The sequence below is a fragment of the Labeo rohita genome, chromosome 12, assembly GCF_022985175.1.
Source record: "Labeo rohita strain BAU-BD-2019 chromosome 12, IGBB_LRoh.1.0, whole genome shotgun sequence".
Classification (NCBI taxonomy): domain Eukaryota; kingdom Metazoa; phylum Chordata; class Actinopteri; order Cypriniformes; family Cyprinidae; genus Labeo; species Labeo rohita.
Window position 1 is genome coordinate 18,497,896 of NC_066880.1, and position 19,619 is coordinate 18,517,514.

Consider the following 19,619-nt stretch of genomic DNA (forward strand, 5'->3'; position numbering starts at 1 on the left):
TAATTTTATCATCATATTAGTTTGGGTGTTATAAAATAGAATTTTAGACCATAGCTCAAATTATAATTTTCAGCATCGACATTTGGATTGAATAATCTTGTGAATAATAAACATAGCTCAATGCATGTCCATAATCATTAAATAGCGTCGAAATAAGATTTCTTTTAAAGCTTCTGTGATGTGCCTATCTTCTGTTTAGGTCAGCTGAGACCGGTATACAGGTACAACATATCCCAATATCCTTTGCTCTCAGAAAATCCCATCTCGCGAGAGTATGGGATCCTCAGAAGAGAGTCTTTTCCAATAGTCTTGTTTATGTTTTTATTTTGCTTACCGATAAAACGTCGTTTATTTGGCGTCTAACCGTGAGTCAGTACATTATACATAAGTCACTTTCTTTTTTAAAAGAGCTAAACGTAGATACAGAAGTTGATTTCTTTTGTTCGCAGTTCTTTTTGTCGCTAGAGATGGGAATGTATCCATAGCGGAGGAAGCAAACCGTGTCCAGCTAACTGCCCAAACAAATCTTCCTTTATCCACATATATCGGTTTTCAACAGCCATTTACGTTTAAACATGGGTTCAATATTAAGCAGAAGGATTGCTGGAGTTGAAGACATCGATATTCAAGCCAATTCGGCGTACAGATATCCCCCAAAATCAGGTAAAATCTCACTTGAGTAGTGTTGACAAACGTTAGCTTAATTACGAAGTGTGTATTTTTAGCATTTTGGTGTCACTCATCGACTGTCACACGTTATTTAAGTTTGTTAGTTTCTATTAAAAGTTATTAAATGAACGTGTAATGTTTCTGGTTTTTAAATTGACTTTGGCAGTGTTTGAATATGTAAAGAAGATATATTAATTTGATGTCCTCATGAATGCATTACAACATCTTCCGGTGTCAGATTTGTCTAATGACCACATTCATCACAGATAATAATCTCCCTAATGTCTTCATTGCAGGAAATTATTTCACCAGCCATTTTTTCATGGGAGGAGAAAAGTTTGACACACCCCATCCAGAGGGATATCTTTTTGGGGAAAATATGGATTTGAATTTCTTAGGCAACAGACCTGTGCAGGTGACCATATGAACCATATGAAACAACCTCAAAACTTTGACACGGTCGTCCTCACACTTACGTATTTATCTTGTTTCACACAGTTTCCCTATGTGACCCCAGCTCCACATGAGCCTGTGAAGACGCTGCGGAGTTTGGTGAACATCAGGAAGGATTCTTTACGACTTGTCAGGTATATTCTAAATATATAGTCGTAGAAGGAATAATGATTGAATGAATAAATGTTGACAATTGTTTTTCAATTTTCTTTGCAGGTATAAGGACGATTCTGACAGCACACCAGAGGACACGGGAGATCCCAGGGTTCTCTACAGTGTTGAATTCTGCTTTGATACTGATGCCAGAGTGGCTATTACATTATACTGTCAGGCCTTTGAGGAGTTTGCCAATGGGATGGCAATGTAAGTTTCCACTGAAAAGTACATAGGGTAAAGCATCTGCAGTTGAATGAGGCTAAATCACCATGCTTGTATACGCTTCTTATAGAGGAAAATATTTAGATGATAATTAAAAGTGTGATTGATAGCCTCACTTGCGCCATTTGAGCCCAAAGAAACATAACCCAATGGTATCTAGACAACAACTCTCTTGGCAACTTATTTAATTCCTACAATTAGCGCTTAGTCTTAAGCCCTTTTTACATTGCTCACTGTGTTTTAATGCACATTACTAGTAATTGACACCCTCAGGTATGCCGTTGGTGATATTCACTACATTTTCTTTTTAAAGATACAGCCCCAAGAGCCCTTCAATGGTGTCTGAGACGGTCCATTATAAGAGAGGAATAAATCAGCAATTTTCTCTGCCATCCTTTAAGATTGATTTCACCAAATGGAAGCCTGAAGAGGTTTGATTTACTAAGATTATGTTTCGGTAGACACTTAGAGACTCATTTGCAACAGTGTCATGTGCTGTGATGACTTTCTAAAAGAACAATGTTTTTAAAAAAAACTATTGTGTAATAGTAAGGAGTCATGTATTTTTTAGAAATAAACATTGAAATATTTCTGTAGCTGAACTTTGATTTGGACAAAGGCGTTTTCCCTTTGGTGGTCCAAGCTATTGTGGACGATGGAGATGGTTGGTGAAAAATTTTGTTTATAAAAAATATAATCAGTTAGAATTTATGTAATACCGTTACATACTGTTGTCTTACAAAACACTGTTTTCTTTTACAGATGTCACCGGGCATGCACATGTTCTCTTGGCAGCTTTTGAAAGGGTGTGTATTTCTTGAGAATTGTTTTATGCTCAAGATTTGTCAGCTGAAAGCTTGCAAACATTTAGTCATGGTTCGTGACACTGAATAACACTGAGTAAGTCATTAACCAGGCAGGATTTTATAGAGTCAGGATGGTTTGAGATTCATGGTTCACATGATTTTGGAAAACATGAAATGTGGAATCTTAAATTTTAAAATTGTGTTTTTTCAGGCTCTTAAAAGTCATGGTCAAAAAGAGTAAGAACCCTGGAAATTGTTTTGTAGGCAATGTAGAAAATAAAAAAGTAGACAGAATTAACATTATTTCGCATTATTACAAAGAACAAAAGCATCATGAAGAGCCTGTGAAGTTTCGTACACTACCAGTCAAAAGTTTTTGAACTGTAAGATTACTTTAAAAGAAGATTTTTGTTAAAGGAGTCTGTTCTGCTAGCCAAGCCTGCATTTATTTGATCCAAAGTACAGCAAAAACAGTGAAATTCTAAAGTATTTTTACTATTTAAAATGCTGTTTTCTATATAAATGTATTTTAAAATGTAATTTATTCCTGTGGTTTCAAAGCTGAATTTTTAACATTATTTCTCCAGTCACATGATCCTTCAGACATCATTATAATATTCTGATTTGCTGCATTGAAAAACATGTATTATTATGATGAAAACAGCTGAGGTTTCTTTGTTGAATAGCAAGTTCATAAGAACAGCATTTATCTGAAATAGAAATATTTTGTAACATTATAAATGTCTTTATTATCACTTTTGATCAATTTAAAGTATCCTTGCTAAATACAGGTATTCATTTCTAGAATTTCTTTCCAAAAAATTATACTGACTCCAAGGTTTTAAATGGTATAGTAGTGTATAATGTTACAAAAGCTTTCTATTTCGGACAAATACTGATCTTTGGATCATTCTATTCATCAAAGAATCCTTAAAAAATGTACACAACTGTTTTAAATATTGGAAAAAATGAAAGCATGTATCATCCCATAAAAATGTTAAACTGCACAAATGTTTTTAATATCGCTAATAAAAAAAAGAATGTGTTTTGAACAGCAACTCAGCATATTAGAATGATTTCTGAAGGATCATGTGACACTGAAAGCAGGAGTAATGCTGAAAATTTAGCTTTGATCACAGGAATAAATTATATTTTAAAATATATTCAAATAGAAAGCATTTATTTTAAATAGTACAAATATTTTACTGTTTTTGCTGTACTTTGAATCAAATAAATGCAGGCTTGGTGAGCAGAAGAGACTTATTTAAAAAAAAAAATTAAAAAAATCTTGACTGGTAGTGTGTTTATTAACACAGGAGAATCAGACTAATATATCAAGAGATGTTTAAAAGTAATGATCTGTTTTCATGGATTTGGAAACTATAAAATACTGCTTTTAACTAATTTTAAAATAGCTTTCATTCAATTTTAATCACTCTTCTAATATATTTATGATGTTAAATGTTTTTAAAGAGAAGAGTGAAAAAAATAAAACTTTTTCCATGTTAAGAATGTAAATATGCACAGATTTCTTCACTGACCATTTCCCAACGAAATGCAAGTGTACATTTGATCTTTCACATTCTCAGTGCACAACATTTTTACCATACCTTACTTTTTGTTGTTTTTATAATAGTAATATTGTGTATTTTCCCTTACAGCATGTTGATGGCAGTTTCTCAGTGAAGCCTTTAAAACAGAAGCAAATTGTAAGTATTTTTGTCTCTTGAAACAATAGAACAATCTCATTTTCCAGTGCATATGTGATTGTGGTTGTATGATTGAGTTTCTTAATTGGATCCCTCATTTAATAGACAGATTGAAAGCTTTGATCCGTCCACACTCGTCTACGCTTATCCACTCCACATGTGTGGAAGCAGTAATCAGGCCATGTCACTTCATGAAAAAGATAATGAGCGTTTTGATCTGTGCTGTGATGTATCCCATGCTAGTAATCCACATTTATGTATCGCATGCTCATTTTTTAGGTGGACCGTGTGAGCTATCTCCTGCAGGAGATTTACGGCATTGAAAACCGGAACAATCAGGAGACAAAGGTAAATCATGTCACTACGGCAGAGAATTTAGGCCGAAGGAGATGTGACGTGCACAAGTGGTAATACGATATCCATCCTGTCTTTTTCTGTCTCTGATTTCATGTACTGTTTTACAGTGTTTTGTTTTGTCTTCTCTCTTCAGTCCACAGAGGATGAGAACAGTGACAACAGCAGCGAGTGTGTGGTTTGTTTATCAGACCTGCGTGACACGCTCATTCTCCCTTGCAGGCACCTGTGTCTGTGCAATGCCTGTGCTGACACACTGCGTTACCAGGCCAACAACTGCCCTATCTGCAGACTGCGTAAGTATTCATTAATCAACACTTGAGCTTCCCGTATTGTTCCTCCATTATTATTCAGATTTGTTCCGCTAAATGAGCCGAACCTTTAAAGTGGGTATGGCCGTAAAGATAAAAGGCTGGGTGATGATTTTTTAAATCCAATATGTACTGATTTGCCATTGTGCTTTTATTACCCTTTTTATTGTTCTTACTGATGAATAGTCACTAGCGAATCACTTATCACTCATGCAGTGTGGATCTTGTGACTGTTGAAGAACAGTGCCATCTGGTGGGGATGGCATGTAATAATGGTCATTCGATTTATGTGAGGAAATAGACAGCAGCTCATTTTTAATAGATTTATGTTACAAAAACACTTTCAGCTTTTTTTTTTAAAGGAATAGTTCACCCAGAAATGAAATGTTTGTTTGTTAGGGTTAGGTTTGGAGAAATTTAGCAATAAATCACTTGTTCACCAATAGATCCTCTGCAGTGAATGGTTGCTGTCAGAGTGAGTGTTTGTAAGAAGTTCATCATTAAGATGAATATTGGTGGATTTTGTTATGAGAGGACAACAGGGGCATTTTTTTTCATCTACTGAAGGACTGGTATTTTGTCCAGAAGTGACAGTTTAAACATCTTGTATAAGTTCACTTTCAGAACAAAAATTTACAGATAATGTACTCACCCCCCTTGTCATCCAAAATGTGTTTTTCTTTCATCAGTTGTAAAGAAATGAAGTTTCTTGTGGAAAACATTTCAGCATTTTTCACCATAAAATGGACTGCTATGGTGCCCCCAGTTTGAACTTCCAAAATGCAGCTTAAAGGGGTCATCGGATGCAAAGTTCACTTTTACATGTTGTTTGAACATTAATGTGTGTTCGCAGTGTATGTACAAATCTACCCTATAATGATAAAAATCCATGCAGTGGTTTTTAATTAATCTGTAAAAATAATATCCCCTTTTTTAAATCGAGCCGACACCGACAGAGGCTCCCACGATAGTTGATTGAAATTAGCGTCTTACCTCAGACCCGCCCGAAATCAGCTGTAACAGTCCGACCTCCATTGTGTCAATGCCAGAGCAGGGGTGTAAGTTAGACAAGAATATCTCAGATTGAGCGATTGAGGTGTTGCATGTAAGAATGAACATAGTGGTCGTCATTTACTCCCGACATCTGAGCTGCTGAACAGTCCATCAGAATGGGTTGATTTTTGCAGAGCTTACTTTGACAAGGTTAAAGGGTGTTATTTTACACTGCCATTGAGAATTTTTAACCAAAGTATTTGGTACTTTTCATTAAGACCCTGAAGAATCATATCAACTTGTGGAAAATGGGCATCCGATGACCCCTTTAAATGCGGCTTCAAACGATCCCAAATGCGGTTGCAAACGATCTCAGCCAAGGAAGAAGAGTCTTATCTAGTGAAATGATTGGTTATTTTCATAAAAAAAAATACAGTTTAAATACTCTTAATCTCAAACGCTCATCTTGTCTTGCTCTGCCTGAACTCTGTGTATTCTGACTCAAGACAGTTAGGGTATGTCGAGCAACTCCAAGTGTATTTTCTCCCTCAACTGCAAAAATGATTTCAAAATCATCGCTGCAGAAGTACCGACCCAGTACGATTTAAAAGTAGGTACATTATCTGTGCATTTTTGTTCTGGAAATGGTCTTCTCCTTTAATTGATGGACTGGATTCGTGTTGATTATTTGTAGATTCCTATGATGTTTTTATCAGCTGTTTTAACACTCATTCTGACAGCGCCCATTCACTGCAGAGGATCAGTTGGTAATGCTAAATTTCTCCAAATCTGTTTTATTGAAAAAACAAACTCATCTACGTCTTAGGTGGCCTGAGGTTGAGTACATTTTCAGCAAGGTTTCATTTTTGTGTGAACTGTTCCTTAAAGGAGAAACATGCTAAAAACGAAAGTATATACAACAGGACTGTGAGTTTCCAAGCTTTTGTGTATTTGAGTAAATATTTCTGCCCTGTAGAATTTCTTCACTGAGAGAATGTGCACTGATTTTGCTTCAACAGTGAGACCAGCTGTGCAAATATTTACCCCCTTTTTTGTAGCCAAATGAATTTGGTAACTTTTAAGCTGCTGTGTGAATATGCAGCACCTGTGTTTGTTTATGCACAGTGCACTTGTTTGTATCCTTTTTCCCCACCTGACCTTTCTTTCTCCTCTCTCTGCCCCAGCATTCAGAGCCCTGCTCCAGATTCGAGCCGTGAGGAAGAAAACAGCTGCCACTCTCTCACCAGTTTCTTTTAGCCCAGTGCTGTCCCAGAGCTCTGACCATACTGAGCATTCGGTAAAGTTCACACTCACACTTCATCCTGTACTCCAGTTTATTAATACATCAAGGATCCTTTTTCACTGTGTTGCTACAGCAGTATTGATTTTGTCCAGTGGAATCGTGCTTCACATTTGACTCCAGTATAGTTATGAATGGTATTTCAGGTTTTCAATGGCGTATAACCTCCTCTTTTTAAACAACCAACATATTGAACAAATTTGTTTTAAATTTAGATTTTTTTTTGTTGTTTTCATCATGAATGCATTTATTTGATCAAAAGTACAGTAAAAACAGTAACTTTCTAAAATATTATTACAATTTAAAATAACGTTTCTGGTTGAATATTTTTTAAAATACGTAACAAGTCAAAAGATTTTTAACAGTAAGATTGACTGATATTGTAAGACCTATAAATTCTTTTGATTCTACATGGCATTGAGTCAGAAGTTTACAAACAGCATGCTTTTTTTTTTCTCTCAGAATGCCGACAACATCCCTCCTGGCTATGAGCCCATCTCTCTGCTGGAAGCCCTGAATGGGGTGCAACCTGTGTCCCCTTCAATCCCATCAGCACCTCTTTATGAGGAAATCCAGTTTTCTGGGGAGATGGGGGATCCCCTTAACCTGACTGGACGGCAGCAGAGCGCAGATACCACATCGATGAAGGGAAAAGGTAGCAAGTCACCAGATGGGTAAGTCCGTATTGAGAAAGTATTCACTCTGAAAGTGCTCAAATAACACTTTTTTTTTTCAAGTGATATGTGTCATGTTTCCAGGTCTACACGTTCTCCATCATCCCCCATACAGGAGGAGGAAGATGAGGAGAGGATGTCTGAGCTCTCTGATGCCCAGCCTCAGTCTGTTCTGCCCTGTAGTCTCAGCCCCACTGAGGTCAGCCACTATGAATTTCTTCCCTGTACTTGTAAAATGATGCCCATTGACTAGCCAATAACCAGTAACACTTCATTTTTAGGTGACATAGTTATACGTTACATGTACTTACAGTACTAACAGTAAATTTTGCATAATTACAAGCAACTAACTCTAAACCAAATCTTAAGGGTTGGAGCTGAGCTCTGCAGGAAAGTAAAATAATATGGTAAGACGCACCAATTTGCGGTATCAAGCAGCAAAATTAGCTGTTTTGTACAGCTAAAAATAGCTGGACGTGGATAAGACTGGAAGCCACACCCATAAAATTTATAAATGGATGGACAGAATCATGGAATCCAGTCATAAAAACAGAATTTACTGTATAACGCTGAATGTCATGGAATTTGCCAAATTTTGGATGGATATATCAAAAGTAGGTCAGTACGCTTAAATCACAACGTGATATGGACTAGTGTCTGTGAATATTAAGCTGCAAAACTACTATTTAAATGTGTCTGTGTGAATGAAAGCCACAGACATTTGGTTTAGTTTACTGTACACATTCTGAAGCACTCATGACTTTTGCAGCATTTTTAGCCACTTCCGCCTCAATTAATGAGTACATGAACACATAAACGCAATCTGTAGAACTACTCTGAGAGTCACTGCATGAGCATTTTACTTATCATCATATTATATACAAGCAGAAGCTTACAGGTCTTCCCAGCAACTTGTCAAAATAAAAGGTTGGTTTAGGTTGAAATGTAAAATTAGAGAAATGTAATTATACAACACGGTATTTCTCTCTCTCTCTCTCTCTAATATTATTATTATTATTATTATTATTATTTTATTTTATTTTTTATATAATAAAATCATTTCATTAGAGGTGATTATTTTGATTATTACACTTTAATTAAACCTTTAAAATGAAATTCAGAAAGTTAATGGAAAACAGAATTTGGTAAAAAAAAAAAATAATCCTGAATTTGAGGTTTATTGCAATATAACATTTCATAGGGCCTTAAAAATGTAGCTTTTGTTAACCTTTTAATAAATTGCTATTATATATTGTAAGTTTCATGATTTTATTTAATTAGACATGCTTTTTGATTAATAAAGTTTAATTTAACCATTTAAAGTCTAGAAAAATTGAAATGAAAAAAAAAATGAATCCAGAAATTTAAAACAGAAAAAAACTGAATCTGGGAAAAAAGAAACAGATTTCATATGTAATTCAGTAGTAGTTCATTAATTTTATTACTGTGTAATTATAACAACGTCACATTAAAATAGAGTGTAACCCACTGAGTAAGTGGCTTATGAGTAAGCAGAAACTACTATGTTTTACAAACAGTTTTCTTACTTTGTCTTAAAATGACCTGTGTAGATGAAATGAAAGTGCCTGTGGCATAAATAATACTGTACAGTATTTTTTTAATAAATGTATTTCCAGTAAACGTTCATTATGCGTGTGTGTGACTCATGGCATGGATGAGCTGGCTGTGTAATTCCATGGATTAGTTTGCATAGATCTGTGGGTTTTAACTGGTTGCATGTGACTGATAAAGAAATGCAAACTAGTAAACAACCTATACGGTTGTGTCTGTTTATCATTTCCAACAACCTGTAAAAAAACAGCTCATTGTAGTATATTTTCCAACAGGCCACAGCAGAGGGTGTGTCTTCCAAACCTGGCTTCCCAAATTCAGGTTAGCAAATTTGATATGCAAATCAACATTAAAATGAAGCATTCATGTTTCATCAAGGTATGCCCCTTACATCACCTATTAAGGAATTGCTTGATTTAAACCCGCATGATAGGGGACTCATTTCAAACATATACTCTATTATAACATCTATAGATCCACAGAACCTGGATTATATTCATAAAGCTTGGCAAAACAATTTGGGCAGAGAATTTACAGATGGAGAATGGGAATATGCTTTGGATCAGGTCCATTCCTCCTTACTTAGTTCAATTTAAGGTTCTCCATAGGCTTCATTTTACCAACTCCAAACTAGCCAAGATTTATCCAAATGTTAGCCCTGTATGTGGTAGGTGTTCACAATCACCTGCTACCACTGCTCATATGTACTGGTTGTGTTCCAAGCTAAAAGAGTTTTGGAAGGGCATTTTTGAATCATATCAACAGATATACTGCATCCAGATTTATCCTGATCCTTTTATGGGCATTTTTGGTGTGGTGCCTGAGGGTATAGAACTCAGAAATGACATGCATTCTGTTATTGCCTTCACTACACTACTAGCAAGGCGCTTAATATTATTTAAGTGGAAAAGGGCAGACCCTCCAACACATGGTAGTTGGATAAAAGAAGTAATGTTTTACATTCAGTTGGAAAAGGTTAAATATATGTTTCGAGGTTCAAAACGTAAGTTTCAAGTCAGATGGTCCCCCTTTATTAAATACTTTGAAGAACTTCCTGGCCTTTAAGATGCAGTAGTTGACCTCAACCTCCCTTATCTTTTCATATCTTCTTTTCATATTTTGTTTTATTAGATATTTCCTTTTTTCTCTTTCCTAAAGTTTATTTATTTAAAGAGTGGTATTCTGAAAGTGTGGACTTGTTTTTTTTTTTTGTTTTTTTTGTTTTTATATATATATATATATATATATATATATGTATGTATGTATATATTTATTTATTTATTTTTATTTATTTTTTTTATTTTATTGTATTTTACTCAAAGAAAATATAAAAAAAAAAAAAAAAAAAAAATGAAGCATTCATGTCAGTGCTGCAAATAATATGGCCAGCGGCAAAAGGGATAATATGTAATATATATATGCTGTGTGATTATAGAATATATGTGATTAGTTGTGATGCTGCTTTGGTTGTGATGCTTTTGTGTGCCAGTGATGGAGAACAAACCACGTTAATCATGTCATATTGGCAGGTTCAGAGAGCAGATCGCTGGGTGTGTCTGTGAGCGAAATCCTACAGGACTGCCACAGTGAGCGCAGCAGCCTGAGCCGGACAGAAAGCGACCCCTCGGCAGATCTGGCACTGCCTGGTGAGCTGCTAACACACACTCAGTACCCCACAATCCTGACACCCCCATGAATTCTGCCAAAACTCCTTTATATAGTAGTAGTTACTTTAAATCCTTTTTCAAGGACGGGGTGTCTTTTACGCCCTGATAAACCTTTGTACTGTTGACTTGAAAATGCAAAAGAGCAAAGTTGGAGCAAGCAAATTTTTCAGCATGTTTGGCAGAACTGATGCTGTGCTGTGTAAACCTCCTCTGTTATTGCTGCTTCCTTGCTCAGCAGTTTCTTCCAGTGAAGCTTCTCTTTAGATACTTTTTTTTTTTCTGTCTTTAAAAGCATTTACTGTTCTCTTACAGTGTATTTTATATGCCTTAGAAACAAACAAACACACTAGAAACCAAAAAAAGTACATTATTAAGACGTTCTTAATAGGTGTGTAAATATATATTCTGATAATATGATTCTTGATGTAAAAGCATGAAATGTGATATTTTATCAATTCTATTAGGTAAATTTAATTTAAAATAAATTCTTTAGAAATGTGTTTGAGATCTAATGTAATTGTATTAAATGTTACTTATTTTATTATGTAAGCAAGTTTAATTTAATAAGAAATGAATAGTTTATTATAGTATTTAGAATTTAAATGTAACTATAGTAATTAAATCATTGTTAAATTACATGATAGAAATGCTTTGAATTTGTATTTTACATGTAATTAAGAATATCTCTTATGTTACTGTAGTCCATTTTCACCACTTTAGAAAAACAATTGTAATGCTTTGTTAAATCATAATTATAACATAAACAGTCAAAATTAAGAGATACACTACCTGCCCAAAGATTTTGAACAGTTAAGATTTTACTGTTTTTTTTTTTTTTTTTGTTGTTGTTGTTGTTTTTTTTTTAAAAGAAGTCTCTTGCTCACCAAGCCTGCATTTATTTGATCCAAAGTACAGTAAAAAATTTTTTAAATGTTTTCTGTTATATAAACTGTTTTCTATTTGAATATATTTTAAAATGTAATTTATTCCTGGGATTTCAAAGCTAAATTTTAGCATCATTACTCCAGTCATATGATCCTTCAGAAATCATTCTAATATTCTGATTTGCTGCTTAAAAACGGTTATTATTTTTGTTAAAAACAGCAGGGTAGAATTTTTTTTTCAATTTTTTTATTATTATTTATTTATTTATTTTTTTCATTAATAGAAGAACCACATTTATCTGAAATAGAAATCTGTTGTAACATTATAAATGTCTTTATCATCAATTTAAAGCATCCTTTCCAAATAAAAGTATTAATTTCTTATAATTTCCCAAAAATTATATTGATTCCAAGCTTTTGAATGGTATAGTGTATAATGTTACAAAAGCTTTTTTTTTTTTTCATCAAAAAATCCTGAAGAAAATCTACTCAGCTGTTTTAAATATAATGATAATAATAATAATAAAAAAATTTCTTGAACAGCAAATCAGCATATTAGAACGTTTTCTGAGGGATCATGTGACACTGAAGACTCAAGTAATGATGCTGAAAATGTAGCTTTGATTACATGAATAAATTACATTTTAAAATATATTCAAATAGAAAAGAGCCACTTTTTAAAAAAAAATTTTTACTGTTTTTGCTGTACTTTGGATCAAATAAATGCAGGCTTGGTGAGCAGAAGAGACTTCTTTAAAAACATTAAAAATCTAACTGTTCAAAAACTTTTGACTGGTTGTGTACCAAGTCAAACTGATCAAATACTAGGTCATTATGACATAAATTGACTAATCTCAAATCTCAAAATTATGATTTAGTATCGCTTATGATTTACCAAAGCATGATATTTTTTTCTTTTTTAACCCCCCTTATGTGGTGAAAATGGGCTTACTGGGCCATACTGATTCTGTGTGTCTGATGCATGTCTAATGCTGTGCTGTCTCCTAACCCTCTCTCTTTCTTACTCTAACTTGGCTTGCTCTTAACACACATAGCGTCTGAGTCATGGTCCACTGCTGTAGAAGAATGTTGACTCTGGTAGGTCACCAATGTCATGAATACTTCTTTCTTTTTACTGATTTTCCATTTTTCTACCAGTCACTTTGTAAAAGTCAGTTCATAATGTTTATAAGTCACATGCAAACACAATTACTTTACCAAAAGTTTAGACACACCCTTCCATGCTATGTTTATGATAGAGACTTAACAGTCTGGTCCAACGCTAACATTTCAAAACAGTTGGTCCAATTGGCCTGAAAACCTTTTAAGCACTTTTAATCAAAAGATAATAAAATAAATTCAAACATGTCCTTGAAGTGAATATTCTCCTCCATTCTCACTCCACCTGTTTTCATCCTTTCTCAGGGTCATCAGAGTCCATAGAAAGCCTGAAGAGTCAGAGCACCAGCAGCTCCAGTCAGCCCCTGCTCTGCCTCCCCAGCACCCTGCGCATGGAAGATGAGCGTCTCACTTCATAAACGCCCCCTGCTGTGCCAGTTTCAATATCTACTACGTTAATCAAACTATTCCCATTCCAGCACACTGTTGTTTGAAAGCTACCTTGTCACAGTTAAGACAGTTACTTCTTGAGAACCACAATCAATGTTATGTATTAAAGAGTCCAAGACATTTCACTGTGTAATAGAAACCCTGCACAGAAATCTAACACACTATCTTCAAGAAAACTTTAAGAATCTTCATCATTTATAAGACAGTCATAGCTTTGAGATTCTAGAAATTTTGAAAGATTTGACTTACTTTAATGAATGCTCAGTCTCTGAAGTATGCAGCTTCGTGGTGATTTTTTTGACTGTGTACTTGTTATTGTTTTTTATAAATATATAATCAGCAAATGGACACTAAGTGCATCAGATTGCAGTATGATACGGACGCATAGTATAATCAGTTATCCAGTTGAAGTAATCATCTACGTCTGTGTCTTATATATTTGTTTTGTGCCTTAAAGTACTGTGGCCGTCCCTTCGTCCTCCCGTTGAAACATACAAAGTGGGAAGCTGTAGCACTTTTTGAAGCTTTAAATAGTAGTTCGTAGAGGGATCTGCCATCATTTACAGCAACATATCTGATGCTTTTTAGTGAATTCACTGCTGCTTATCTACGTCAGGCACCTTTAAAAGTTATGTATATTTGTATGTAGTCAGATCGTTTTATCATAAAGTGTTGTGCACAAATACGAGTCACTGTGGTTATTTATTTTAAAACAAATTTATGAGATTGCTGATGATTCTGCTGTTCTGGCATAAATCCTAATTTCAATAGATTCCAATAGATACCTTAAAGAAATGTAAAATTAAGCAAAGCTGAATTATTAATAATGCCATAATAATATGTAACCCTGGACCACAAAACCACTTTTAAGTAGCACAGGTATATTTGTAGCAATAGCCAGCAATACACTGTGTTGGTCAAAATTATCTTTTTTTTTTTTTATGCCAAAAATCATTAGGTTATTAGGATCATGTTCCATTAAGATATTTAGTCAATTTTCTACCATAAATATGTCAAAACTTAGTTTTTGATTAGTAAAATACATTGCAAAGAGCTTCATTAGAACAAGTTTAAAGCCGTTTTTCTCAATATTTTGATATTTCTGCACTCTCAGATTCCAGATGTTCAAATAATTGTATCTCGGTCAAGTATTGGCATTTATTCAGCGTTCAGATTATGTATAAATCTCCAATTTTATTAAAAAAATGACTCTTATGACTAGTTTTGTGGTCCAGAGTCACAAATAAATAAAAATTGAAAGACATTTAAACGCTGTTCACTGAACTTTGTGTCCATCAACAAATACTAATATATATTTTTGTATATTTTTTGTATATTTTGTATTTTCCCCAAACATTATCATGACACTGAGGACTGATTTAACGGCTAAAAATTCCGTAGGAATGACATAAATAGGCATACATATTTCAGCTGTGCTTATTATAGTGTGGAGATCATATTTAGCCAGACGGTGGCAGTGTATTCACGGTTTTATAAATACATACATTTAAACATACGAAACGGCTGTAGTTCATGATGTAGTTTCTCCTATCACCTGAAATATTTAACCAAAATGCAGAGACTAATTTTGAGTGGGTTTAACGGCTATATGTTGGACAATGTGGTCTGTAAACCAATGCTTTGACAGTGTGACGACGAGAGAGCAGAGGTCTCCTCAGGCGGGATGAGTGGCGCGCTTCTTATTGCACGTCACTGTTTTCATTTGTGCGCCTTTCTGAAACTCTTGGCGCGGGGCAGTTACTACCAACGACTTTTTAACGGCTCACTCCAGGTATGTTAGCAAAGTTAAAATGAAAACTGATTTAGAGAAAGAATTTTTAAAATGGTAACGATGATGATAACAATAGATAAAACGCAAAAACACAAATGTATCAGTTTATACGCTGCTTTTCAGTCAAGAAATGTGTCAGTTCACGCGGTTTAAAAAACTAATATGTAATCGAATAATTTAATAAATTACTATAATTGCCAGAAAATGAGCACCTGTCACATTACGCGCGGATGTGTGGTTGAATACACTCCTCGTGAGGGACAATGACATGTTCAAGTCGAGCTCTCAGCCAATCAGAGCGCGTCAACATTTAAAGGGCTATTAAGAAACAGCCAAAACGGCGGAGTGCAAAGCCTACATCTCATTTCACGGGTTTTCACTCGCTTGTGAAAGAGTAAATGTGTTTCTACATGGCTTTCTTCAAGACAGGATTGGAATGATACTTTTACGCAGCAGATATCAGGACATGTCTGATTTTGTGGATGCGCACGTTTATCTGCTGCACTTGTTGCACTGAGGCGAACGGGCTGAATCTAACGGACTGACATATTCACCGCTACGGGTCAAACCGACGAGGTCTTCGGTGTGTTTTCATTTCGCAGGTAGGCATTCGAAGGATTTCATTTGCCTAACCTGTGGATTATACGCAAAGTACACTTTTTTGCAGTTCATTAACTGTAATTTCAAGCAACGCTGTCTGTTTTACAGATCTGAACACTAAATCGTGCCTACGATGCCAGTGTTAATGAGCCCTGAGATTGCGAATAAATTCAAAGAGAAATGGATGATGCTTCATCCGGAGGATCAGGACAATATCAGCGGCTCTGTTCACTTTGACGACAGTCTCACCAGTCTGCACTGGCTGCAGAACTTCTCCATCCTCAGTGCCAATCCTGAGCGGACTCCCAGCTCCGGCTGCCATCCGCAACACCTCTTCTACCACAAAAACCAGCTGGGGGGCACCGACTCGCCCTCCAGCCCACCTGCCGGAGATACCGCCGCCACAGGGATGCCACAAACACCTGGGAATCCCACAACGTCCTGCAGCAGTTTGGCGAATTCATACGCGCACCAGCAAGCGGGACACTACGTAACGGCGCAAACAAATCCGTCTGAGGAAATAGACTATAAAACAAACCGCCATGTGAAGCCACCCTATTCATATGCCACTCTGATTTGCATGGCAATGCAAGCTAGCAACAAAACCAAAATCACTCTGTCAGCCATATACAGCTGGATCACGGAGAATTTCTGCTACTACAGATACGCGGAGCCAAGCTGGCAGGTAAATTCACCTATCATTTATATATCTTTGAGAATGACTTAATGTGTTTTTTCTGCAGTGAAATGCAGTATCTTTAGATTTTTTAAGTAGAGAAGAAAAACAGCTATTTGTGTGTGTGTGTGTGTGTGCAACAGGTGCACCGACCATTATACGATTCCTCTTAACGATTCAGGTTCTTTGAACGATTCTTTTTTTTTTTTTTACAATTCTTTCTTTAAAAATTATCTAGTTAGGCCTCTTGCTAACTAAGACAATTTCGTATTTTAACAGACCAGATATAACATAGTTAATTCATAAGAAGTTTTTACTTTTTAAACTTTTTGAATCAAACCTAACAAAAGTATAACTTGCGGTTCAATTCGTGCAATTTTAAGATTTTTGATTAACTAAAAATGCCTCAAAAGAGTCATATTTAGGATTCAGTACAGTTCTGTACGTTTCGGTACGATTCATAAAAAAAAAATAACCGGCCGAGTCATATGTTTGATAATCGTACTACATTTGTTTATCCATGTTTCTGATTCACTGAAAAGAACCGGTTCAAAAGAGTCAGTAGTTCGGCGCTCATACTACGCTCTGTATATTTCTGATTCTCACTAAAAAAACCGTTTTAGTCATTCATGTTCTGATTCATCCAAAAGGACCAATACATAAGAGTCATTCATTGCTGAATCAAATTGTCAGTTTTTGGTAATTAGTGTTTGTCAACCATGATCTGTCAATACAGCAGTACCAAAACAGACCTGTGCACTCATCTATACTTAAGGTAGGATGACTGATGATGGATGGGGTGACCACTATACCCAAGAGCACTAAGTTTCCTGAGGCCTTCTTCCATAATGAGGGATCCTTAAGGGAGCCACTGATCATGTGAAACTAGGAGTGCTGCATTACTAGAGAGCCTCGGCCTTATTCACCGCATTTCTTCTCCTGTACACGCAATATTCCCCTCCCCCGTTTGTCTCTGTCACACACACACACAGTGAGCTAATGAAATAGGACACCTCTACCTGTTGCACAATGGGATTTTATAGGAACCTTTATGCGTGCCGTCTTCTTCTGTCACTTGAAGTTATTGCATTTATGCCACACATTCTAAAAATAACCATAATGTTAACTCTACATACAATTTGCATTATTCTTAACTCTTAAATAAACTGATTTCTTCTTTTCTTTCAGAATTCAATCCGCCATAACTTGTCCCTGAATAAGTGCTTCATGAAAGTGCCCAGGCAGAAAGACGAGCCAGGAAAAGGAGGCTTTTGGCAAATCGACCCGCAGTACGCTGACATGTTTGTCAATGGCGTTTTCAAACGGCGGCGAATGCCTGCCACAAACTTCAATACCCAAAGACAGAGCAAAATGTTATCCTCTCCCAGCTCCTCGTACAGCTCTCAGTGCAACCAGACCGGCCAACAAATGGGAATGGGCCACTTCCAAGGACCTGTCCCAGGAAACAAACGCAAGCAAGTCTTCCCCAAACGAGGCAGCAAGCTGGCCAGAGTCTCCAAGAGCCCTCTGTTAACCACCGACATCAAAACATCAGACGTACTGAGAGGAGATTTCGACCTGGCGTCTGTTTTCGACGACGTGCTCAGTGGGAACGACAGCACGTTTGAGGATTTGGATATCAACACCGCGCTGAGCTCGCTGGGATGCGAGATGGAGCTACCTTCGCAGAACCAGCACGGGCCTGGCTACAGCAATGAGGACGAACAGGCTTGTGCTTACCTAGAGGCGAACGGCATGATGGGATGCAACATGGAGGACTTTCACCAACAGCACCACCAGCAAGTACAGGTGCATCCGCAATATTACGAGGGAATGTTCACGGATCAGGTTCACCAGCATCAGCAGCACCCTTGGGAGATTAAAGAGGAAGTCCAAGCCATCCCGCTTACCTTGGATCATGGCTATGGGCTTTGTGAGGGATTCTTCTCTGAGATGCAACTCTGGGAAAGAGCAGAGTCTTATCTGTGAACACGTCTGAATACATATGCACTGTCTTTGCTCGTCTGAAGACCTATTGACTTTTGTTTTGCTACATTAGCATAATGAATTACTGAGGATGTGAGAAGTTATATGTAATTATTATTCTTTGTACTTCTTTTGCATTTTATAAGAACCTATACTGATTCATTTATAATCGCCCTTGATCTTTTTTGTTGGACATTTTCTCCAGACAATGTAGTTATGTAGGTTAGTGGCATTTTGTTCCTTAATGATTAATCAATCTAATATATTCATTTTAGTTTACTTAGGCAATGTCATGCTTTATACAAGTCTAACAAAATAAATATAAATCACATATTTGAGGAAAAAGGGATGCAACAAGCCAAAGTGCTTCACGAAATCATTTCCAGAGACAAAATAACCCCGCACAAGCACTTTGAAACAGTAGCTCAGTTTGTTGCCCGGTGATTTAGCCTCATAATTTATTTTCTGTCTGTTATGATAATCTATGAGAGTGCAAAGTGTCCCACAAGTGCTCTCCGACGTTTCAAAACTGTAATGCATTAGTCTCAGATTTACCATGAGTTGTGGGTGGCAATCTTACGAGGCAATGACTGTTCTAGAAGTGTACTTGTATCGATTCTTTGAGAAATGGACTAAAACATGCAACGTGAAACAAAATATATTCTGTACTTGAATAAAAGGATCAATCTGTACAACGTTTTTCAGTGTGTTGCGTTTGATTTTTGCATGCATGAGTTCTTTATATACATATAACGAATACAAATTTACATTGTTTCCTTAGCATTGTTTGCATTTTTATAATTCATTTTTTGATCTGTTCCTCAAAATTCCAGAAAAAAAGTTAGTAACAACATTCTTTCTTGAAAGTCATTATGAGAATAATAAGCATTCTCTCTGTTTAAAAGAGATTTGATTCATTTTATGATCAAATTTTAAGGTAATGCTTTACAATAAGTTTCATTGGTTAACAAACTAAGAATGAACAATACTTCTACAGCATTTATTAATTTTAGTTCATGTTAATTACTAATGCATTAGTAAAATCACAAACTGTGTCAACGTTAGTTAAGCCACTGTGAACTAACGTGAACAAACAACTGTATTTTTATTAACTAACAAAGATAAATAAATACTGTAATAAATGTATTGTTCGTTGTTTGTACATGTTAGTTAATACATGTTAGTTAATACTTTATGTTATGTTATGTTAACTTATGTTAACAAAT

The 19,619-nt window shown here is 35.7% G+C and overlaps 2 protein-coding genes across 4 annotated transcripts; both read left to right on the forward strand.

The window, feature by feature from the left end:
* Positions 1-222: 222 nt before the first annotated feature.
* Positions 223-14,027, forward strand: mgrn1a (mahogunin, ring finger 1a). 2 transcript variants are annotated; one of them, XM_051123894.1, is made up of 17 exons: positions 223-365; positions 450-663; positions 966-1,084; positions 1,168-1,256; positions 1,339-1,485; positions 1,814-1,931; positions 2,098-2,164; positions 2,263-2,306; positions 3,968-4,015; positions 4,295-4,363; positions 4,506-4,665; positions 6,858-6,970; positions 7,436-7,647; positions 7,732-7,846; positions 9,495-9,540; positions 10,749-10,865; positions 13,196-14,027. In XM_051123894.1, exons 2-17 carry the CDS (start codon positions 576-578, stop codon positions 13,306-13,308), a joined length of 1,665 nt encoding a protein of 554 aa, XP_050979851.1. In that variant the 5' UTR covers positions 223-365; positions 450-575; the 3' UTR covers positions 13,309-14,027. The 2 variants fall into 2 exon arrangements, with proteins under 2 accessions (XP_050979851.1, XP_050979852.1); XM_051123895.1 differs by adding an exon at positions 12,826-12,868 and having other exon boundaries at positions 249-663.
* Positions 14,028-15,079: 1,052 nt separating this feature from the next.
* Positions 15,080-19,080, forward strand: foxj1b (forkhead box J1b). 2 transcript variants are annotated; one of them, XM_051123898.1, is made up of 3 exons: positions 15,081-15,733; positions 15,840-16,416; positions 17,596-19,080. In XM_051123898.1, exons 2-3 carry the CDS (start codon positions 15,865-15,867, stop codon positions 18,394-18,396), a joined length of 1,353 nt encoding a protein of 450 aa, XP_050979855.1. In that variant the 5' UTR covers positions 15,081-15,733; positions 15,840-15,864; the 3' UTR covers positions 18,397-19,080. The 2 variants fall into 2 exon arrangements, with proteins under 2 accessions (XP_050979853.1, XP_050979855.1); XM_051123896.1 differs by having other exon boundaries at positions 15,080-16,416.
* The last annotated feature ends 539 nt before the right edge of the window (positions 19,081-19,619 follow it).